The 23,320-nt window shown below is 60.0% G+C and overlaps 1 protein-coding gene across 2 annotated transcripts; it reads left to right on the top strand.

Annotated features, from left to right (window-relative positions):
• The first annotated feature begins 1,013 nt into the window (after nt 1-1,013).
• Nucleotides 1,014-7,983, top strand: DMBX1 (diencephalon/mesencephalon homeobox 1). 2 transcript variants are annotated; one of them, XM_089336760.1, is made up of 4 exons: nt 1,014-1,166; nt 3,545-3,740; nt 3,987-4,335; nt 4,944-7,983. In XM_089336760.1, the coding sequence occupies exons 1-4, from the start codon at nt 1,015-1,017 to the stop codon at nt 5,393-5,395; spliced, it is 1,149 nt and encodes a 382-aa protein (XP_089192886.1). In that variant the 5' UTR covers nt 1,014; the 3' UTR covers nt 5,396-7,983. The 2 variants fall into 2 exon arrangements, with proteins under 2 accessions (XP_089192886.1, XP_017201818.1); XM_017346329.4 differs by having other exon boundaries at nt 1,014-1,168; nt 3,562-3,740.
• The last annotated feature ends 15,337 nt before the right edge of the window (nt 7,984-23,320 follow it).

Here is a 23,320-nt window from a genome sequence, read left to right as displayed (position 1 = left end):
CAGAGCAAATGTCTTCATTAGGAATCCAGCTCCCCGCTTGGCCCTAGGTGGCCCTCCGTGGGCGTTGGCTGAATAAACAACACGGGTGTGAGTGAATCGGTGAGGGTGCAGTGAGGCAGTGCCTGGAGTTACACGAAGAACGGCTGCAGACAGCAGAAAATGCACTGAGAAGTCATCAGGCCTCTTGTAGACACTGCAGCGATTCCAGGAGATCGGTGCTGTTAGCAACCCCAATTTGCAGATGGAGAAACTGAGGGTCAGAGAAGTTGTGGGCATACTTTAAAAAGTTTGTGGCAGGGCCAGCACTGTAGCTCACTTGGATAATGCTCCCATATGGGCACCGGGTTCTAGTCCCAGTTGCTCCTCTTCCAGGCCAGCTCTCTGCTGTGGCCCGGGAGTGCAGTGGAGGATGGCCCAAGTCCTTGGGCCCTGCACCCCATGGGAGACCAGGAGAAGCACCTGGCTCCTGGCTTCAAATCAGTGCAGCGCCGGCCATAGCAGCCATTTGTGGGTTGAACCAACAGAAGGGAGACCTTTCTTTCTGTCTCTCTCTCACACTGTCTATAACTCTACCTGTCAAATAAATTTTAAAAAAAAGTTTGTGGCAAATGGGATGAAAAGATACATTTTTTAGTGAAAAAAAAATGAAACCCATGAAGGTTTTTTTTTTTTTTCCATAATACACATTTCCCACAAACTTTTGGAAGTACCTCCGGGAGCTGGTCAATGCCACAAGGCTCCCAAGGGGTGGAACTGAGATTCTGACCCAGGCAGTCCGGCTCACCTGCCTGGGGTGTTAAACCCTGCGCTGGTGCTGCTGAGTGCAGCGACTGGGGATGGGTGAACCGGGGAATACCCGGGGCCAAGACAGCCGCTTTCTGATGGGGAGGCTGAAGCCCCTGGAGGTGAGGTGGGCCTCCAGGGCCTGGAGCGGGTTGGGTCCCCCCTGGGGAGAGTCCGAGGACCCCACCTCACAGCCCCTCCTCCGCTTCCTTGTCTGCAGTGGGGGCCGCCATGCAGCACTACGGGGTGAACGGCTACTCACTGCACGCCATGAACTCGCTCAGCGCCATGTACAACCTGCACCAGCAGGCCGCCCAGCAGGCCCAGCACGCCCCCGACTACCGGCCGTCCGTGCACGCGCTTACACTGGCCGAGCGGCTGGCTGGTAAGGGCGGTGGGGTGGGGCCAGAGGGGCTGGGGGAGGAGGGGACGGCTGAGAACCCAAGCCAGAGTTGATTCAGACCCCAAGCAGGCGAGCCCTCCGGGGCCGGCCGGCACTGTGCCCCGGGTGGGTATTCATTTGCCCCGTGCCACAGATGCAGACATTGAGGGGGGAGGGTACGGGACGGGTCCAGAGTGTTTCAGGCATGGGGAGGCACAAATAACAAAGGGCAGACACTGCGTGAGGCGCCCTCTTCCTGGGAACCAGCTGCCCGGTCCCCAGAATAGCAGATTATTTGTCTCTATTTCATGAACAAGGAAACCGAGGCACCAAGAGGTTAAATCTGGACGGGAGTGGGGTTGGAACGTGACGGTTTAGCTGAACCCGGGAGCTCTGGAGAACACATGGCCGTCGGCACAGGGTCTGCCCACTCACTTCTCTGCTCCGAGCCCGAGTTTACCTTCTACAAAAGGGGCAAGAACAGCCCTCCTCCTAGGGGACGGCGGGGAGGCTTTGGAGACAATATCTGCAAAGCGTGTAGCAGAGTCTGCTGCCTTCTCAGAAGCCGCTATTACCGAAGGCCCAAGGGAAGCAGCGAGGACCCGTGCGGGGCTGCCCCTGGTCCCCACACTCCTGCTGCCACTGACTGGTGCTGCCCAGGCCTGACTGCCCCTCAGGGGCTGTGCGCAGGAGCTTGACTTCCTGGGAGGTGATGCCACCCACTTTGTCCTGGCCCAGGCCGAGCCTTGAGCAGCTGGTCGACCCATGTGGGCCCAGCTCTGTGGCAGTCAGGCAGTCCTCGAGGACTTTGGGGATACCAAGTGCCCACGAGAAGACATGGCCAGTGTGCGCCACGGTGGGCAAGCTCAGACAGCAGGATCTGTTGGTGTAGGGAGGGCTTCCCGCAGGCCTGACAAAGCCACAACGTGGAGGGCAACAGCATGAATGGAAGTGGGGCAGAATCTGACGGCTCTGCCTTGGTAGGGTGCCCCCCTGGCAGGGAGGGTGTGGCCAGTCCCACTCCTCTGCACCCTGCCAAGCCTCTGGGCCAGACTCACTGGGTGCAACGGAGGCCTGGTCCCCTAGATCAGTGTGGGGCTGAGGAGATGGGGTGTTCAGCTCACTGCCCAACCCCCAACTCCAGGAGGGGCTGAGCTCCAGGGGGGCCTTTGCATGGGAGCCTGGCCTCCCAGTGGGAGGTGCAGCCCAGGAGTAAGGAGCCCGGCCTCCCCTGCTGGGGCCGGCAGGAGGATGGAGCTGTTGCCCCCTCAACCAGTCCCCACCTTCTCCCCGGCTCCGGGGTGACCAGTGTGAGCTGAGGGCTTGGTCTGGGCTGCAGTTAGGGGCGGTGTGCGAGGGGTTCATGGCTGCCTCTTTCAGAGGAAGACTTCCGGGAGCCCTGCTGCCTTCTTTCTATGTAGAGTGCCTCCCCAGCCCCAGGACTCGGGAGCTCTGCAGAGGCTGAGACAACCCAGGTTCCCTTCAGCACAGACAGGGAGGGTTCACGTATGTGGGATGGGAGGTTCCTGTCAGACAGAAGGGCAGGAGGCTGGACGCGGCCCTGGCTGTCACTGTCCTGCGTGGCTTTCCTGTTCAGATACCTGAGCAGGCCCACAGAACCCACGGCCCACCAGCCCAGGCTCCCTTCCAAGCCTGCAGTATTGGAACCCGGTCTCTCTGTCCTTCTGTCCGTGGGGTGGCAGCAAGAGGGGTCCAGGTGGGCGTAACAAGCCTGTCCAGAGCCCCAGGGGGCCTGTCTGAGCCAGGCTTTCTGTTCAGGGGACAAAGAGGAGGGGTCTCAGGTTCTGCTGTCAGGGACTCGATTAGACAGTTACATCAGGGGACAAAAAATCAAGGGCTGGTGAATTCTGCCCAAACCTCCCCTAAATGACCTTGAGATGCTGAGGACAAGCCCTCTGGCTGGTTCTCATGGCCAGGGCCGGTGTCCTAAGGCTAAGGAAGCCTTAGTAGCCAGAATCTAAGGGCCACAGGACAGCAGGCCACTGTGACATGATTATGATCTGACTTAGGGATCATCAGTGTCACCCATGCTCAGAATCTCACACTCAGTTTCTGAGATGTTAAGGATCTTAGGGCAGCACCCACCTCCCATCCCCAGAGCCAAGTAAGGACACCGCCCATCAATGACACGCCGAAAGCCATTCTGGAGCTGAGTTAGATCTCTTGAGGGCTGGCAGTGGATAGTGGGGTGGAGAGACCTCCAAAGTCCTGCCACAGGGAGAGAGGATGCATGATCTCCAAGGGCAGAAGGCCAAGGCCGGCTCAGCAGCAGCCCAGGTGTCCGTGGCAGGTCAAAGCAGGATGAGATTTGCAACCTATTTCCCATAATTAAATGGGCCCCCTCTCCTTACCCTCCAACGGCTGTACATTTCAAGACATCATCTTGGAGGCCCGCTATGGTTCCCAGCACCGCAAACAACGCCGCAGCCGCACGGCGTTCACGGCCCAGCAGCTCGAGGCCCTGGAAAAGACCTTCCAGAAGACTCACTACCCGGACGTGGTGATGCGTGAGAGGCTGGCTATGTGCACCAACCTGCCCGAGGCCCGGGTACAGGTAGGGCTCGGCTCCCCGGTCAGCCTGGCTCCCCGTGGCCCGGAAACAGGCATTTCCTCCCTCAGGGCCAAGGTGCACTGGTCTCCCCATCACTGCCGTCAGGGGTAGGAGGGGTGTTTTGGGAGGGATGGAGGGGGTGCATTCCCTGGGGGGAGGGGCAGTGGGATCAATAGTCCTCTCCCAGAGCACCCAGGCCCACAACACCTGCTCTGCCCCAGCTCCGACCGCTCTGCTCCTCGTCCCCAGGTGTGGTTCAAGAACCGCAGGGCCAAGTTCCGGAAGAAGCAGCGGAGCCTGCAGAAAGAGCAGCTCCAGAAGCAGAAGGACGCTGAGGGCTCCCACGGGGAAGGCAAGACAGAGGCCCCGACCCCAGACCCGCAGCTGGAGGCCGAGCAGCCCCCTGGTCTGCCTGGCGGCGAGCCCCCTGCAGAGCTGCACCTGAGCCTGTCCGAGCAGTCGGCCAGTGAGTCAGCCCCAGAGGACCAGCTGGACCGGGAGGAGGAACCCCGCGCAGCGGCCGAGGATCCCAAAACTGAGAAGAGCCCTGGGGCTGACAGCAAGGGCCTGGGATGCAAGAGGGGCAGCCCCAAGGCAGGTGAGGCTGGGGAGGCGCGCAGAGGCGCTGGACGCTACGGCAGGGGGACCGGCCGGCTCCAGCCGGACAAGGGCCTGGGCACACGACATGGGTCAGGGCAGGGGGTTCGTCAACAACTGGCACTCAGGGGCATGGCCAGCTAGACAGCACTGGAGGGGGCAGACCTGTGCCAGGTGTTTCCTGGAGAGGTAGGTGCCCCAGGGTGCGGGGGGTGGGATTGGCTGGTGGGATGCGGGCGCTTGGGGAAACTTCATTTGGAAGTATCCCAGTATTTTAACAAGCATTGCAAAGCCGTGCACACTGGGGGCATGCCCTACCGGCACGAGGCATTCCCCTGTGCGGCCTCCCAGCCCCAGCCAGAGGATGTCCCACACCGTGAGCTAAGAGCTGGAGGGGCAGGAGCTGAGGACAGGAGAGGGGACAGAGAGGTGACAGCTCTTGAGAAGTAAAAGGGGCTCCCCAAGGACTCAGACATGGGATTCTGGCTGAGGCTTCTGGGACTCCCTGGCTGAGTCGGGACGGAGAGGAATGCAGCCACACCACAGGGGCCCTGCCGGCACATCAGTCCCCTTGTCCTGAGCCCTTGGTGTCTGCTTCTCCACTCGCAGATTCCCCAGGCGGCCTGGCCATCGCTCCTGCAGCCCCGGGGGGCGGCCTCCTGGGCCCCTCGCACTCCTACTCCTCGTCCCCGCTGAGCCTCTTCCGCCTGCAGGAGCAGTTCCGCCAGCACATGGCCGCCACCAACAACCTGGTGCACTACTCGTCCTTCGAGGTGGGGGGCCCCGCCCCCGCGGCAGCCGCCGCCGCCGCCGCCGTGCCCTACCTGGGCGTCAACATGGCCCCGCTGAGCTCGCTGCACTGCCAGTCTTACTACCAGTCGCTGTCAGCAGCTGCCGCTGCCCACCAGGGCGTGTGGGGGTCCCCGCTGCTGCCTGCGCCCCCTGCAGGCCTGGCGCCCGCCTCGGCAGCCCTGAACAGTAAAACCACGAGCATCGAAAACCTGCGGCTCCGGGCCAAGCAGCATGCTGCCTCCCTGGGACTCGATACGCTGCCCAACTGACTGTCTGGCCGCCAACCCAGCCTTGGGTGCCCCCCTCCCAGCCCCGTGATTATCCCCAGAGGGCTCTCAGGGAGTTGACTGTGGGAGCCCAGGGGTCCTGGGGCCCGGAGTCCTGCACCCTGACCCCCGTGCCCAGAAATTCAGCCCGAGGTGAGACCCACACACCCTCTGCATGGCCCTGCCTGGACCCCGTGGAGGCTGCCGGGGAGGAGATGAGAGGCTGGGGCGCCCCTGGCTTTCCTCCGGGAGCTCAAAGCTCTCCCTGGCTAGAACCCCCACCTCGGAACTGCCCCCTCACCCCTCCCTCCGTGCTCTCCCCTAGTAAGTGGATGTGTGGAATGTGAGATATAAATATAAATATATAAAGCTATATTTTCAGGCACCTGCCTGCCCCAGGCCCCCTCTCCCGCTCCGGCTCCCGGCTTCTCCACCACCACCTTGGCTGTGGCCGCGGCTCTGCAGCAGGCTCTGCCCTTCCCTCCCTCCTCCCTCCCTGTCTTGGTCTCCTCTCCTTCCTCCCCTCCTTCCCTTCTGCCTGCTAGTCCCTGCCCAGCCTGCAGCCTCCCCACCCTGATCTTTCTCCCACGTCTCTGCCCCCTGCCCTTGGTTTCTCCTTTGGTGTTGGCTGTGTTTGTGTCTCCAGCCCCCAAGCTCCGTTTTGATGGGGGTTGTGGCTTTTTTGGTTGAGGTAACTGCTTCTTCCTGCCCTCCCCCGGCCTCTGCTTCTTCCTTACCTGTCTCCTCCCCGACCATCACCCTCTCTGGGTTTGGTCCCTGTGGAAGTGAGGGCTCTGTGCAGTGGTCATTGGCACAGAAAGGTGTGCTTCTGTGTATGGCCAGGAAACCCAGCTCAGTAACCTCCCTTTCAAAGCTGTGTGACCCTGGGCAAGCCTGTAGCCTCTCTGGGCCAATTTCTCCCTTTGAATGAAATGCCCTGTAAGGTCCAGCCCAGCGCTAACATCCTGCATTTGTGCTTGCAACCTTGCCAGACAGAAGTTTTTAGTTAAACTAACAAACAAGGTTCTCAGTGAGGATTGTACACAGAAGACTTGCCATGGGTGCTGCCTCAGTTTCCCAGTAAGTGCAATGGGTCCCTTCCAGTTCAGACAATCTGGATTTGATCCTGCTTTTCTTGAATTCCAGTGCCAGCCCATGGGGTCACCCCATTTCCATACCTTTGTGTGGCCTCAGAGACTTTGGGCACAGGGAAGGGAGTGGCTTGGGCAGACTCCTGGTCATGATGCTCACCACCGAGCCCCTCGCTCCTGCTTAGAGAAGCTGAACTGAAAACCAGGATGAAGATTCCCACGCAGGCCCACCTCCCAGCAGGTGCCCAGGTAGCCTGGCTTGTAGAGCAGTCAATGCCCATCGCCCCGGGGCATCAGGTTGAGGCTGGGGCAGGCGGAGAAGGCTCTGGACAAGGAACAAGGGAGGGAGATGGTGGCCTCAGCCAAGAAAACCATTACACAAAGCACTAACGTCAGACAGGGGAAGCTGGCTTCCAGGGGGCCAGAATGCAGGCGCAAGAGCTCACCGCTAGGGGGCGAGCACCAAGGTTTCTGAACAGAAGGTGTCTGGCTGGGATCTGCAGTTAGGAAGGGATGTCCAGCATCAGAGGAGAGACACAGGGGTGGGAGGTTGGCAAAGACTCCAGAGAGACAGAAGCGGCTTGGGGCTGGGGCCCACGGCCCATCAACTGTCCTTTGGGGTCAGCTCTGCAAGCTCTGTTTCTAAAATGGAAAAGTCTCCTCTGGACTACGCAATGCGGCTGAGCATTTGCCTGTCCCTGGGTGCGAGTGACTCACTAGACCTTAAAATTCAACGGTCCTAGACATCATCACCTCCTCCAGGAAGTCTTCCTTGACCTCCTAAGTCCACCCTGGAGCCATGTTCTGGCACGGCAGGAGCCAGGCCTACCTGAGGCTCACCCAGCTGTCCCCGGATCTTTAACATTCCTCCTATTGGTTTCACTGCAATCCACAAGGCATGAGAAGGCAGGGAAGGTAAGAGTGGCTCCTGCCCCTGGACCGATCCCAGGCTAGCTCATGGCACCAGCCTCTGCTGCTGGAAGCACTAGAGAGCAAGGGGAGGGCACGCTTGTTGGTAGCACGGTGTGTGTCCTAGCAGGGTCTGGGGTCACAGGCTTGAGTGTGCCCCCACCCCCGCCACTGAAGCTGGAGCCCCTCCCTGCCTGCGGGCCACCCCAGGCTCCAGCTGTCCCTTCCTCCTGCCTCACCTCTCTCTCCAACTTGCAGCCTCCCTGCCTCTGCTTCCTCACCCCTCCCAGAGCATGGCTGGGGGCCTGGGCGCCCTCCTCCATTCCCGGGCTGGCGGGCTATACGGACTGCTTTCCAAGCCAGCTGTTTTGTGACCGTTTGTGCTTAGAGGTCGTGCCAGCCTGTGGTGGAACCACTGTGTGCTGTATTTATTTATTCTGTTAGTTGAAATAACCAGACTCGCGGTGCCCCCTCCTGCCCCGCCCCGGCGTGGTGCAGCATGACACGCCGTACGTGTATCTGTCCGTCCGTTGGTCTTACTTTCTGTGACGTCGTGACCTGTTCTCTGTCCTACTTGGCTAATAAAAAGGAACCCAGCAGCACAGCCCTCGGTCCGTGTTCATTCCCAGAGAGGCTGCAGCACGAGGCCTGTTCATTGCCTTCCGAGTGCCTGGCCAATGGCAGGGAGACAGGCCTGCCTGGTGGTTGGCCACACCCACTGGCCTTGCTGCTCTCTCCATCAGCAGTCTGGGGTGCCAGTGGGGACAGGGGGTGGCAGGGGAGGGCCCATCTTCTCTTGGCTGTTTGGACCCCACCCAGGCACAGGCAGCACAGCCCGGTGGCGCAGGGGACACGGCGGGGGGTGGGGGGAGTATTCCGGGTGTGGGGTAGGGGCTCTGCAGGATGGAGAGGGCAGGGGATGCTGTGAGGCACCACAGGTAAGCCAGGGCCAAAAGGGAGTGAGAGGGAGGGGAATACGGGGCCTGCCGGGAGGGAGCTCTGTCCTCGGAGGTGAGCAAGCAGACGAAGAAGGGATTTCTGTTCTGGTGGGACGGATGCGTGCGCACGTTGTCCTAAGTGTGTACGTGGCCGTGGGAACCTGGGAAACCGGTGCCATGGGTTCCTGCGTGGCTGCCGCCGGCCTTCGTGTGAGTGAGTGCATACACACGGGCATGCCGGCGAGACCGGGGGACTGAGCGGATAGGCAGGCAGTGACTGCAGGAAAATGCGCCATTCAGAAGTTCTTGCTGTGAAATCTGGAAGAAGGGCGGATCCCCGCTGCTCAACCGTCTCAACCCTCGCTGCCCAGGCTCCGCCCTCCCTCCCCGGAGTTCTAGTCTGCAGAGGCTTGGGGAGCGCTGAGGGTCCCCTCAGCCCGAGCACCCCAGCAGGCCCGAGGAGTGAGCACTGAGAAGCGTGCTGGGAGCTGCCTGCCAGGCTTCCCAGGGCAGCCCCAGACCCCGGGAGACGCATTCCTCACTCCAGGGAGGTGGGGGCTGAGGATTAGGGTGGGGAGCAACCCCCTTCACCTCGCATCCCCGCCTCCTTGGGAGGGGCCGAGAGATCAAATGTCTGCCCCGACCTCCGAGGCTCCCAGCCCGCCCAGAGCCACCCTAGGATTCCCAGCGCTCCCTGAGTGCCTTCTTTTTTTCTTTTTTTAAAGATTTATTTATTTATTTGAAAGTTAGAGTTACACAGAGAGAGGAGAGGCAAAGACAGAGACAGAGGTCTTCCATCCGCTGATTCACTCACTCCCCAGTTGGCCAGTCTGAAGCCAGGAGCCAGGAGCTTCTTCCCGGCCTCCCACATGGGTGCAGGGGCCCAAGGACTTGGGCCATCTTCTACTGCTTTCCCAGGCCATAGCAAAGAGCTGGATCGGAAGAGGAGCAGCTGGGACTAGAATCGGCGCCCATATGGGATGCTGGCGCTTCAGGCCAGGGCGTTAACCCACTTCGCCATAGCGCCGGCCCCCAACCTGAGTGCCTTCTTTGATTTTCAGCCCCGAGTTACTTGGAGGGCAACTTGGAAAGTCAAGTCCCTCATTCATTCAGCACAGACTGAGCACCTGCTGTATGCCTAGCCCTTGCTGGTGCTGGAAACACAGAAGCAAGCAAGGAAAGCGTGGCCCCTGTTCTCAGCTGTGACATAGGATGACTTGGGTTCACAACAGAAAGTGGTGGGAGCCAGAACAGAGGTCTTAGCTCAATCTGGGGGAGGGGTCAGAAAGGCACTGAGGGAGGAGGCTTTTGACCTGAGTGCCCTTGGTCCAGGGCTCACCAGGGCAGGCGAGTGGAAGGGCGCCCTGGGAGAGGCACAGCTCACGGGAAGCTGCAGTGCTGAGCTGGCTTGGGGGGGGGGGAGTGGGGTCTAACTGTATGCATGGAGGTGTAGGCGGGTTATCAGCAGATGAGATGGACCCAGGCTTGAACTCAAACCCAGGGGCCAGGGCTGTGGGGGCTTGGAAGCCACTCCCAGCAGGAGAGTCAGGTGGTCAGATTTGTCTTTGAGTGACACCCACTGGCCGCCCCAAGCACACACCCCTTCGCTGGGTGGTGGTTCCTGAGAAGAGCTGGAGGCAGGGAGACCAGCGGGGAGGCTGCTGTCCTGCCCCATGGAGACCACGGTGGCAGTGGCTTCGATCTGGACTGGGGGGAAGGGAGAGGGGAGAAGGGGTGGGAGGGATCGAAGAGAGATTCAGGAGGTAAAATCACCATGGCGACCGCAGGATGGCAGGGGGCAAAAGTGGAGTCTCTGGGTTGGCACCAGGGAGGATGGGGAGAGCGGGGGGGTGGGGTGGGGGGCTTATCCGCTGCATCCGAGGGGCCGCCCTGTTTCAGGGGAGAGGTTGGGCGGTCTCTGCTGCTGACAGACACATTGCCCTTTCCCTACAACGAGGAGCCACTTACTCCTCAACAAGTCTGGGGGGCAGGTGTTATTGTTTTCCACAATTTACGGATGAGGAAACTGGGGCACAGAGTAGGCAAATGACTTGTCCAGGACCACACAGCTAGCAATGAGCCAGCCAAGGAGTGAGCCTGGCCCACTGGGACCCCCAGCCTTCACTGTGGTGCTCGGTGCAGAGGAGAGCTGCGACATGGGGCACGGGGAGGGGTCTGCCGATGCCCCTCCCTTTTTTCTTCTGCTGGATGGGATTCGTCAACTCTCGCAGCCTGCCTATCGCTTAGAGGCCCAGATGGGGTGGAGAGAAGCAGCCTGGAGGGAGGCCCAGAAACGGAGTGGTTGAGAGCCCGGGGTGCAGTCAGTGCCCATGAAGGACAGGACGGGGAAGGTGGGGCTCCCTGAACCCCCTCCCCAATCCCCCTTTTCTTCAGCCTTGGTCTCAGTGTTCTTGCAGCTCAGGGCCCTGGTTGGTAATGGGCCCTTGCGGAGGGCACCTGCTGAGAGGGTGGGGGGGCTAGACCTCTCTCAAGGCTGGGCCCCTATCTCTTTCCCACTGAACTGCCCCCCCCCCCCCGCCCCGGCCTGAGCCCCTACCCACCAGTCTCTCCTTTTGCTTCTGAGAAAGCCGATTAGGAGGCGGCCTCCTGCCCGCCCCCTGACAAGTTTGTCTGAACTCCCAACAAAGGCTCTCAGAGGGCTGCAGAGGGAGGGCTCTGCCGGGAACCTGACACCGCTGGCCCAGGGTCACCCCAGCAGCCCAGGAGGCCTCTGTGGCTCTCACCCTACAGTGAGCAGAAATGTGCCTCTGACAGGGGACCTGGGTCAATTTGGGGACCTCTTTACCTGAGAGTCTCTGACACCAGGAGGGCTGGTGGGGATATGCACACATATGCAGGTACACACACATGGCCACAGTCACACACACACATGCACTCACACCCACACACACTCACATGCTAGAACACATGCAAGTGCTCACATGTGCACATGCACTCACACACATGGCCATGGTCATAAGACACATACACACACACACTCACAGGCACTCGCATGGCCACAGTCATCAGACACAAACATACTCTTCTCTCCTACACAGGGGACTTGCTGGCTTCTGCCTGGGACCACACACTGTCTCCCTGTCCCTCCACCAAGGCACACGCACCCTCACAAACCACCACACATTGGGTCTGGGTCTGTCCCCAGATGCTCCGTACCCCGCCCCACCCCGGCCATGCTTTCCTTCCTGCCTGCTCCTGCTCTGGGCAGCCCGCCCAAGGCTGAGCGTGGCATCAACTCCATCTCAGTCAGACAGCTCTCCAGAGCCACACTGCCTCAAATGCCCACAGCAGAGTCCAGTGCCCGTCCTGCTGCCAGACGCCCGCCTCCACGGACTTGTGCGTCCCTTCCGAGGGGCGCCTGAAGCTCGCCTCCTCGCAGCCTCCTCCCTGCCAGGGCACCTTCTTGGGCCTGTGGCCTGTGTGTCCCGTAATGCTCTGATGGTGCCGTCTTGAGATCCTTAATTGTTTAACAAGGGGTCCTGCATTTCCACTTCTTTTAAAAAAGATTTTATTTATCTGTTTGAGAGGTAGAGTTACAGAGAGATGGAGAGACAGAGAGAGGTCTTCCATTCCTGGTTCACTCCCTAAATGGCCACATGGCTGGAGCTTCTTCCGGGTATCCCACACGGGTGCAGGAGCCTGAGGACTTGGGCCATCTTCCACTGCTTTCCCAGGCCATAGCAGAGAGCTGGATCAGAAGAGGAGCAGCCGGGACTCGAACCGGTGCCCACATGGGATGCCGGCTCCGCAGGGGGAGGCTTAGCCCACTACACCACAGTGCCAGCCCCTGCACTTCCACTTTGAACCGGACCCCTCAAATTCCATAGCCGGTCGTACTCCCTCATCAGTCTCCCTGGGCTGACTCACCAGCCCTCCATGACTTGCGAAATCTGGGGTCTCCAGAAAGCCCTCGGTTCTCCTTCCTCTGCCTCTTCCTCCTCCTCCAGCTGAGGCCCCCCTGCAGCCTGCTCTGCACAGCTGAGTGAGATGGGTAGGAGCACAACAGAGGCGCACTGTCTTTTTTTTTTTTTTTTTAATTTGATTATTTGAAAGGCAGAGTTATAGAGAGGCAGAGGCAGAGAGGCAGAGGGAGAGAGAATCTTCCATCTGCTGGTTCACTTCCCAGTTGGCTGCAATGGCCAGAGCTTCGCCAATCTGAAGCCAGGAGCCAGAAGCTTCTTCCTGGGCTCCCACATGGGTGCAGGGGCCCAAGGACTTCGGCCATCTTCCACTGCTTTCCCAGGCCATAGCAGAGAGCTGGATTGGAAGTGAAGCAGCCGGGACTCGAACTGGCACCCAAATGGGATGCCAGCACTGCAGGTGGCGGCTTTACCCACTATACCACAGTGCCAGCCCCACGCATTATCTTCTACACACCTCCCCCTGGCTGTCCTCATCTGCACAGCGGGCCGTTGAAATGCCTCCGTTAGGATTCTTCGGGAGCACAGTTGGAAAGCACCAAACACAGAGCTTGGCATTTGGGCAGGTGGTTGGCCTAGCGCTTAAGAAACCAATCAGGATGCCCACTTGTGACACTGGAGTGCCGGGGTTCAAGCCCCGGCTCTGGCCCCTCATTCTGGCTATGCACCCTGGGAGACGGCGGATGATGGCTCAGGTGGTTGGGTCCCTGCCACCCATGTTGGAGACCACAGTGACTTCCCAGCTCCTGGCTTTGGCTTGCCCCAGGCCGGTGGTTGTCGGCCAGCATTTGGGGAGTAAACCTATGGATGAGATCTCTGTCATCTGCCTGTCTCTGTCTGAGTCTCTGCCTCTCAAGTAAATAAATTGTAAAAATGTTGGTATTTAGCAAGTGCTCGATAAATGCTTGTATTCTGGCTGCTATTAAGCAATTACTGGCAAACAAAAATAAACTAAGCCCCCCTCCCCCCAGTCTCAACCCTGTGTCTAGTCTCATGGATAAAAGGCAGTTGTCAAGGGTAACATGGCGGGGGGCGGTGAGCCACGGTGACTCTGACCTCAGAGGGCCTACAGCTAACAGAAGTGGCAACCAAGGCAGGGGCAGGGAGCCGTCTAGGCAATCAGCCCAATTAGCGATCAACTTGGAACTCAGAATGGGGCCAGGGCAGGACTTAATCTGGGGCGGGGCTGGCTCAGAGAAGTCAGTTTCATTCCTAGCATCAACTCATTGTGGTCCAACCTCTGTTTCACCATCTGTAAAATGGGGAGATCTGTGCCTACTGCCAGGCTTGTGGGAATCTAGTTGATGATGGCAGGGAAGCATTAAGCTGCTGCTGCTGCTGCTGCCGCCGCCGCCACCAGCACCTTCGAGCCTGGCCCCCGGGCTTCTCCTGCCTCTTCCAGGCCAGGGAGGCTGTGCAGTGCTCGCCCAGGTCTCCAGCGGCAGGAACAACACCACCTCGGCCTGGGCCCCTTTCCAGGAGCAGTCTGGGGATTTCGCAAAGCCCTTTGAACAACGCAGGCTGCGGGAGCGATATTTCCTCCTGGGGACTGAGCGCTGGTGGCTCCTTTATCCTGGCAGGCAGGCTTGAAGAGCTGTTCTTGGAAAGAGCCTGCGTGGGGCGTGTGCGGCTGCCTGTGAGTGCGGGCACCGGCACACAAAGCGGCTCTTTGTTGCGGCGGCCACCTGAGCCGGCTGACACACCTAGAGCCTGGGGCCTACAGAGGCACCCGACCCAATCCCTGCCTTCCACACTGCACGCGCTGGGCTGCCAGGACCTTAAGACTCTCCTAGTGGGGCCAGCATTGTGGCAGAGCAGGTGACGCTGCTGCTTGCGACACCATAATCCAGTACCGCAGCACTGGTTCAAGTCCCAGCTCCTCCGCTTCTGCGCCAGCTCCCCGCCAAAGTGCCTGGGAAGGCAGCAGATGATGGCCCAAGTACTTGGGAACCCCGTCACCCACATGAGGTTCTTGCTTCATGGCTTTGGCCTGGCTCAGTCCTGGCTGCTGTAGGCCATTGGGCCGTGAACCAGTGGCTCTTTTTCACTTTTCTTTTCTTTTTCTTTTTCTTTTTTTTAAAATCAGAGTTATAGAGGGAGGTAGAGACAGAGAGAGAGGTCTTCCATCTTTTGGTTCACTCCCCAGATGGCCGCAACAGCTGGAGCTGCACCAATCCGAAGCCAGGAGCCAGGAGCTTCTTCCAGGTCTCCCACATGGGTGCAGGGGCCCAAGGACTTGGGCCATCTTCTACTGCTTTCCCAGCCATAGCAGAGAGCTGGATCAGAAGAGGAGCAGTTGGGACTAGAACCAGCACCCATGTGGGATGCTGGCGCTTCAGGCCAGGGCTTTAACCCGCCACGCCACAGCACCCACCCCATCTCTCACTTTCTTACTCTGCCTTTCAAATAAATAAGTCAATATTTTTTTTTTTTTAAAGAGAAGGTCCTTCTGTAGGAGAGAACTTCAGGAAACAGGTGCCCCAGAGCTTCAGGAACAATCCAGGTCAGCAGAGGCGTTCGCTGGACAGCAGGGCCCAGATGAAGGGGTCCCCACTCTCCCAGAGAGGTCAGAGCCTGCCCCCAGCTCCCAGCTCCCGGTTTCCGGCTTCCGGCTCCGAGGCCTCTCCCTGCGGAAGGCAGAGCCCACAAGGCGGCCGGAGAGGCCTGTCTCTTCAGTCTGCCCTTGTGAAGCCACCTAGAGCAAGCCCACGTGGCTGGCAAGCCCCAAGCTGCCTCTCAGACTGGGGGCTGTTGGAGAAGTCTCTCTCTGGGGCCTCGACATTTGTCGTTGGGATTGGACTCCGACCTTGACTTCAGTCCCCAGACTGGGCTGGGGAGAAGCTACCGCATTCCGGCAGCATCTGTCACTGCACCTGCCTCTCCGCATTGCCCCTGTGAGCCCAGGGCAATGGGCTTGGTGGGGACAGGGGCGGGGGGTACCAGTCGTCCTGCTGGTGTCGGGATGCCTGCTTCAGACCCTCGGAACAGACGTCCTCGGGGTCTCTAGTTCATCCTCCACCCCGTGCAGGAGACCCCGACACCCCGCTCCCCCAATCCACACTCCAAAGGGGCAGGGAGCTCACACCTGCCAGGGCGGCTGCTCCAGGTCTGACTGCTGGGAAGTTCTACTTATTGCACTGAAACCTGCCGCCCAGCAGCCTCCTCTCGGGCCAGGCCCGACACGGGCCACACAGAGCCTGTCTGTTGACACTGTTCTGGGTGTGCGTGGAGCGTCACACCCACGGAGCCCTTTCCCACCTGCTAACCCTTCCTCCTGGGGAAAGCCTCTTCACTCCTCGGAGCCCACTCACATACCACCCCCTCCAGGAAGCCTTCCTGATTACCCCAGGGGAGGGAAAGGTTGCCTCCCTATCCTGACTCCCCTTGGCCACCAGGTACAGTTCTTATTCACTACCAGACGGAGCAGGACTTGGCATGGCACAGAGCCTGGCTCACAGTTCATGTTCACCCAATGCCAAGCGTGTTGAACTAAGTTGACAGGGCGGCGCGAGGGAGAAGTCCTGCTGAGACCTCAGGGGATCTGCTATGGCTGTGCAGTGTGGCCTTGGGTCAGCCCTGGCTTTCCCTGGGCCTCTGCCTCCCGCGTACAGCGTGGATGGGGTGGGCGGCCTTGGTTTCTGAGGGTCTTGTTGAGTTTTCCTTGCAATAAGCACCCCCAGTTTCCTTGTCTGTTCCACCCAGAACCCCTTCCCATGCGGGGGACTCTGCTGTGGGTGCAGATGGGGCTCAGAGACGCTCCAATGGCAAAGGCCAGCAGGGGCCTGAGCAAGTAGGGTGCGGAGGGGTTGCCGGTGGCAAGTGAGCACTTCCTGTGTGCGTTAAGGCCTCTCCCTTCCCTGACCTGCTCACTCCACTCCGGCACCCCTGAGAGGTGAAGCAGAGGTCGGACCACCGCCCCCATCTCTCCGTCTCTCCCGGTCCCTCTCAGTCCTGGCCAAGGTTAGCTTCCCCCTCTCAGCCCTCCCACCCCAGAGCACACGCAGATGGGTGATGAGCAGCGAAGTACTAACAGTACACGTTGGGTGCTCAGCAAAGACTATGAAGAAACCCATCCAGGGCTCGGTGCATGGCTGGGCCAGAGCTCAGCCAGAGACAGGTAGGATGACCAGACCAGAGGTGACTGGGCAGGTGGGCAGGCAGCCGGGTGGACAGGCAGTGAGCAGAGAGGTTGGCCCAGGCTCCACGGGGAGAAGGGACCAGAGAGGAGGTGGGGTCCATTAAGCTGATGACTCCAGGCCCTAATCCTGTGCCAGGCCAAGGCGGAGAGTGTGGTGGGGGAGGGGAGCACCCTGCTGGGGTGTAATTTCACGCTGAAGGGCCTGATGGGGCGTCCCGGGGACTGATCCTTTCTGGATCAGAAAACCCACTTCCCTTTGTCACACGCAGGGCGATTAACGCCTTAACCCTTCGCCGGCTGGCTCCGGGCCAGCCCCGCCCCCCTCACCTCCAGCCCCGGGGGACCCAGCCCAGAGCCCTTTGCCTTCACCCAACCAACTCCTGGGTCTGTAGGGAGCAGACGCTGAGACTGGGGAAGCTGCATCCTGAGTCAACTCTGTCCGTGTTCCGGGGCCCTCGCGGCCCCCAGGGAAGTGAGCAGGTTCCTCGTGCAGCTCAGCTCAGTCGGGAAGCCTGGGGCCTGCAGGCAGGCGGGGAACCCCAAATCACAGCCTCCCCGCGTTTCGCTCACTACCTCCTCCAACCCGCCGGCCTCTCATGGGGCCAAGCTGCTCCTGAGGCCCCTGGTCATCTGCGCCTGCTGAGCCCCCGCGTCCTGCGGTCCCCTCTCTGTCCCTGCGTGGCTCACCTGCGTGGGTCCCCGGCGTGCCCTCCTCCCTCCCTCAGGCGGGGGCAGCTCCCCGGGGCTGGGCCTCTTCTAAGCTCCCTGGGTCTCTAAAACCCCAGCCCCATTAAAAGAAAGCCCCTAAATGTTATTTACACTTCGAAGTCTTAAAAACCATTAACAAAAGCCACTTAATTCAATTATCTTCGCGGCTGGCTCCGTTCTCAGTGCCTCCCCCGGCCGCCCCTCGCCGCCGCCCCCCTCGGCCGCCCCCGCCGTCGCTGTGTCGGGCTAATGAGGTAAACTGAAGCGAGCCCGCTCCTCCCTGACAGGTTTATGAGAATTTAATAAAGCGTGGCCGCGACCAAATGAGTTGCCTCAGCCCGCGAGAGCTCATTGTCTCCGGCGTCAGCGTTTTTGACTCGAGCCGCCCCCTCCCCCGCCTCAGCACCGCCCCGACGGGAGCCCGGAGCCCGGAGCCCGGAGCCTGGAGCCCGGGGCGGGGCTTGCGGGGGACCCCGGGAGCACAGACCTGGGTCGGGGCACGTGTGTTGGGGGCCTCGGGGTAGGGGGGGCTCCTGGGATGCGGCCGCTGCCACCCTGAGGCGTCACTCACTGTTTCTGGCCTGTTTGGAGTGACCCGAGTGAGCTCCCAGGGCGCGGGGCACAGGGCACAGGGTGAGGCGGCGGGGCTCTCAGTCCTGGCCTGGGCCTACTCTCTGCACAGGGTGCGTCACCTTCTCCTCACATCCTCCCTGGAAGGTAGGAAGGGCTGGGGCACAGCGCAGAGAGGAGACAGGAGCGGTCCAGGGCGCCAGCGGAGGCTGCTGTGCACGTGCGACCCACCCCAACCCCGGCTGGGGGCGCCCTACAGTAGAGCCAGGCAGGCCTCATCTCCCAGCTGCCCTCCTCCTGTGCATCCTGGATAGCCTAGAACTGGTCTCTCTGTGCCCGGCCTCCCAGGCTCAATGTCCAGGAGTTTCTGGACCTTACAGAGAACTGGAATGGCTTCTCTCCCTGCACCCAAGTGGTTCCAGGAGTTACTTCCTTCTGGGGTGAAGCTTGGCCTGACGCGAGAGCCCCAGCTGGAAGGTCCTTATGTCCATGTGCGCACACATAGCAAGTCTTAGGGATCGAGGCTCAGTCTGTGTTCATGCTAAGACTTTGTCCAGGGTCAGAATTTGGAATAAGACCAGATTCCAGGACTAGGGTCAGGCTCAAGGTGTTATCAGAGTCAGGGCTCTACGTATGGACAGGCTCAGGGCTGTCTGTTCCCAAGAGTGGAGCTCAATCTGTGACCAGAATGAGGGCTAATGTGTAACCATGATCACGGCTCAGTCTGTGTCCAGGACAGGGTTTATTTATTTATTATTATTATTATTATTTTTTGACAGGCAGAGTGGACAAGAGAGACAGAGAGAAAGGTCTTCCTTTTGCCATTGGTTCACCCTCCAATGGCTGCCGCGGCCGGTGCGCTGCGGCCAGCGCACCGCGCTGATCCGATGGCAGGAGCCAGGTACTTATCCTGGTCTCCCATGGGGTGCAGGGCCCAAGCACTTGGGCCATCCTCCACTGCACTCCCTGGCCACAACAGAGAGCTGGCCTGGAAGAGGGGACTAGAACCTGGTGTGCCGGCGCTGCAAGGCGGAGGATTAGCCTAGTGAGCCACGGCGCTGGCCCAGGACAGGGTTTAATATGTACTAAAGGTCAAGGTTTAGTCCATAGATCCGGGTCAGAGCTCAGAGGGAGCCCAGGCTCAAATTCAGCCTCTGATCAAGAACTCAGGATGGACCAGCGTGAGGGCTCAGTCTGTGATCAGGGCTCAGTCAATGACCAGACTCAAGACCTACCTGTGTCCTTGATAAAGGCTTAGTTTATGTGCAGCTTTAGGATCTCTATTATTTCAAGGCCCAGGGTTGGATGAGTCACTTTAGTAAACTTGAGGGGCTCCCCCTTCACTCCCTTGCTGCCCTTATTCCTCAGAAAAAAATGCGAAATTGTGCATCTGCCTGGGCTGCAGGGCCTTTCTCCCCCTGTCATGTGCCCAGGGTGCCCTCTGGTGGCAGTCCCCAGCAGTGCCGGTTCCCTCAGGTGTGGGCCTTCTATCTGGCCAGGTGACTTTGGGAGCCTGGCCCTGAGGCGGGTCCATGGATGCCCAGCTAGCTGCTCTACATTCCCATCCCACCCTCTCCCGTGGAGAAGCAGGAGACTGAGCACGTGTGGAGCCTTCCTCCCTCCCACCTTCCTGGTCAGGGATTGTGCTAAATCCCGATTATTGGAGCCCTGGAGTCTCAGCCTGTGATGAGATTCACACCTTCTACTCAGTCACTCATCCTACAAATGTCTATAGGGCACCTGCCTTGTGCCAGGTAGGCATGGAGGGTACGGCAGTGAACCAGACAGAAGTCTTGGAGCTCACATTTCACCCATTTCTCCCTAATCCCCAACCCCCAGCCACAGCCCTCCCCAGGGAGGACGTGGGTGGGATTCACCCCTCCCCCCAGCTTCAGGGGGTAGCTCACTGCAGGCTGCGGGTTCCCAGCCTTCATCTCTCCACGCATGCCTCACCTGGCCTCATGGCCCAACGGCCACCCATATGCCCAAGGCTTCTGAACCCCAAGGCTCCCTTCCTCTGGCTCATGGGCCGGGGTTCCAGCAGGACTAACAGGCCCCCACCCTATTCCTGCCCTCAGGTTTCCTCCCAGCCTGGTCCTCCACCAGACGGCCAGGTGCTCAAACCAGAATCCCGCAACGCCCCTTTATGGTCTTCTCTTTCACTCCCCCAAAGGGAGACCTGTCTGAGCCACCCAGAAACAGGTGGGGCCTCTGTCCACTGTGCAGCCAGCGCTGCAGCCCCAGCCCACAGCACGTCTGTGTGCAATAAACTCCTAACCCACTCCTTGCTTCCCTCTTGCCCCTCAATATGCTAGTTCCACACAGCAGGCGGAGCCACTTTTACAGTCATAAATCAGATCACGTCGCCTCCCTGCTTGAAAGTGCCCAGTGGCTCCCATCTCACCGAGGAGAAGCCACCTCCTGGCCCTGGCTTACAGAGCTTTCCCCGGACTGAACGGTGCCCTTCCCTCCTCTCCGCTTCACCCCCCACCCCGTGCTCTCCCCAGCGCTTCTCTTCTGATGCACACAGGCCAAGTTCATGCTAACCTGAGGGCTTTTTGCACGGCTTGCTCCGGACTTCCTTCGGTTGGAGCTCAGCTTAAATGTCACTCTCTGGGACCTTGCTGAGCCTCCAACAAGTCCCTCTGCCACACCTCGCCGCTGCGATTTCTGGTTAATGTTTGGTCTCCTTCTGTAGAACAGGAGTGCCAGGAGAACACAGCCGGGCTCAGGGACTATTTGAAGCAATGAGTAAATCCTGGTTCTGAGTGGCTGGCCTCATTTTTCCTAGCGAGAAGGGGGGACCCCAGCTCCTGGCTCCCTCCAGGAGGCGGGGCTCCCTGTGTGCCCCAGAGCTCCCCAGGCCTCATTCCAGAGGGGCAGCTCTGGGTCCTCCACGCAGCCCCCCAGACCTCTAAGCACAGGGTCTCTTGGGGGCAGAGGTGGGAGTGGGAGGCTTCAGCCTTCAGCACAGCCCCTGTGCAGCACCCCTGCTCAAATCTCTCAAGGTCGGGCCGGCGCCGCTGCTCACTAGGCTAATCCTCCGCCTAGCGGCGCCGGCACACCGGGTTCTAGTCCCGGTCAGGGCGCTGGATTCTGTCCCAGTTGCCCCTCTTCCAGGCCAGCCCTCTGCTGTGGCCAGGGAGTGCAGTGGAGGATGGCCCAGGTGCTTGGACCCTGCGCCCCATGGGAGACCAGGAGAAGCACCTGGCTCCTGGCTCCTGCCACCGGATCAGCGCGGTGCGCTGGCCGCAGCGCGCCGGCCGCGGCGGCCATTGGAGGGTGAGCCAACGGCAGGGGAGGACCTTTCTCTCTGTCTCTCTCTCTCACTGTCCACTCTGCCTGTCAAAAAAAAAAAAATCTCTCAAGGTCAAGGACCTGGTGACCCTGCCCCATTGGGATCATGTGCTCTTCTTCAACAGAAACTGGCCTGGAACCTGTGTGTATGGGGGGGGTGTACCTGCCAGGAAGTGGGGACCAAGCACACCCTCCAGCCTCACTGTGGGTGTGGGTGTGGCAGGCCTGAAGAGTGGAGGCCCCGGGGCAGGGGTGTGCAGTCTCCCCTGGTGTCTGTGCCGGGCACCCAGAGGAGACGATGGTGGGTGGTGGTTGTCAGCTGCAGTGGCAGTGGAAGGGTTCAGAGCCAGCGCTGCTGCTCCACCCCATTGGGTTGTTGTTGTTGTTGTTTTAAAATTTATTCATTTTTTGAAAGGCAGAGTGACAGAGACAGGAGAGATGGGGAGAGGAAGAGAGAGAAGGGGAAGAAGGGGGAGAGGAAGAGAGAGAAGGGGAAGAAGAGGGAGAGGGAAAGGGGGGGAGAGAGATTGGAGATGGAGAGAGAGAGAGATTTTTCATTCTCCCTGAATGGTTGCAACAGCCACATTGAAGCCAGGAACCAGGAACTCCATTAGGGTCTCCCACGTGAGTGCAGGGGCCCAAGCACCTGGGCCCTCTGCTGCTGTATCCCCCTTCCCAGGCAGATTAGCAGGGAGCTGGATCAGCAGAGCGGCAGGGACTGGAACCGGCCCTCTGACATGAGCTGCTAACCCATTGTGCTACAACACTGGCGCCACTGCCGTCCCTGTTCCACTCATGCCGTTGCTTGGGCCTGGGGCCTCTGCCCTGCGCCCCTGTCCTATGCTCTCTCTTACTCCCCAGCCCCAGGCTCCCAGGACAGGCTCTAGCAGTCCTCCTGTGGAGCCAAGAAGGAGCCTGGGAGTGTAGCTCCCGGCAGGGCCGGCAGGCAGGACAGGGGCTGGATGAGCATTGCAGGGGGATCCCAGCCTGTCCTGAAAAGGTGGTCCAGGCCACACCCAGGGCAGTATCTGAAGTGGCCCCCTCACCTTCTGCTCCACCAGGGCAGCAGGTGGCATTGGAGGGTGCAGACCAGTGAACCAGAAGAGAGGCCTGGAGCTGGGGGGTGGCCTTCCTCACGCACGTGTGCACACACACACAAGCACAGTGCACACGCGCATGCAAGGTGGGGCAGGGGCAGTGTTCTGAGAAGAGGCTGTCACCTCCGGGGCTGGGTGCTTCAGTGGTTAGTGCCCACTGACCCGCAACAATCAATAGAGTTGACCTGCTCGGTCTCTCCTGCGGCTCAAGGGGAGGGGTAGAGACGGGGTCAGCTGAGGGAAGACAGAACTCTGGGGCTGGTGGGAAGTGCCTGGGCCATGGCAGAAGAGCAGCAGGGCCCATCTTGGGGAGGCGGTGAAGCTGGGGAGTCATGGTCCCCAGCAGGTATTGCAATGCGTGCTACCCTCGCGCTGGCCTGGGTCCCTGCAGGGACAGGAGGGGTGGGCCAGAGTTGCAGGACCTTTTCCTGGTCCCCTGTCCCCTTGTTCCTTCTTCTGCTGCTTCTTTTTTTTTTTTTTAACTAAAGATTTATTTATTTATTTGAAAAGCAGAATTAGAGAGAGGCCGAGGCCGAGAGAGAGAGAGAGAGAGAGAGGTCTTCCATCTGCTGGTTCACTCCCCAGATGTCTGCAACTGCCAGAGCTGTGCCAAAGCCAGGAGCTAAGAGCTTCTTCCAGGTCTCCCATATGGGTGCAGAGGCCCAAACTCTTGGGCCATCTCCCACTGCTTTCTCAGGCCCTAGCAGGGAGCTGGATAGGAACTGGAGCAGCTGGGACTCGAACCAGCGCCTACATGGGATGCCAGCTCTGCAGATGGTGACTTTACCTGCTACGTTGCAGCGCCTGGAAACCACCCCCCCCCCCAATGTGGTCCCTATTCTCCACCAGATGCCCTCAGCTTCCTGGACAGACCATAGGCTGGGCCATGTCCAGTCAGGCCGGAAGAAGGGATTGGCCTTTGCACAGCCCTGGGGAGCCTTTGTCCCCTTATCATCCCTGTTGGGAGCCAATGTCCTCCACCACAACCACAGCCACCTCCCACTCCCCTACATGTGTGAGGCCAGTGTTACCCAAACCTCACACCTGAGCCAGGACTTGCACCCACAGTCGCATTTCTCTCTTCACCTTGCCCCCACCCTAGCCACCGAACCTGTGCCCACAGTCACCCACTGCTCTCCCCTGCTGGGTCTCCAGCTAGTGCGGTGCTAGGACACTGAAGCCACTGGCCACAGGTGGGAGCGAGCCCAGAACCCAGGATGCTCAGGCAGAGGCTTGCAG

Source organism: Oryctolagus cuniculus, chromosome 7, assembly GCF_051225735.1.
Source record: "Oryctolagus cuniculus isolate XC-2025 breed Fujian yellow rabbit chromosome 7, ASM5122573v1, whole genome shotgun sequence".
Lineage (NCBI taxonomy): Eukaryota > Metazoa > Chordata > Mammalia > Lagomorpha > Leporidae > Oryctolagus > Oryctolagus cuniculus.
Note: the sequence above shows the minus strand (reverse complement) of the source record. Positions and strands in the feature narration are given on the sequence as shown.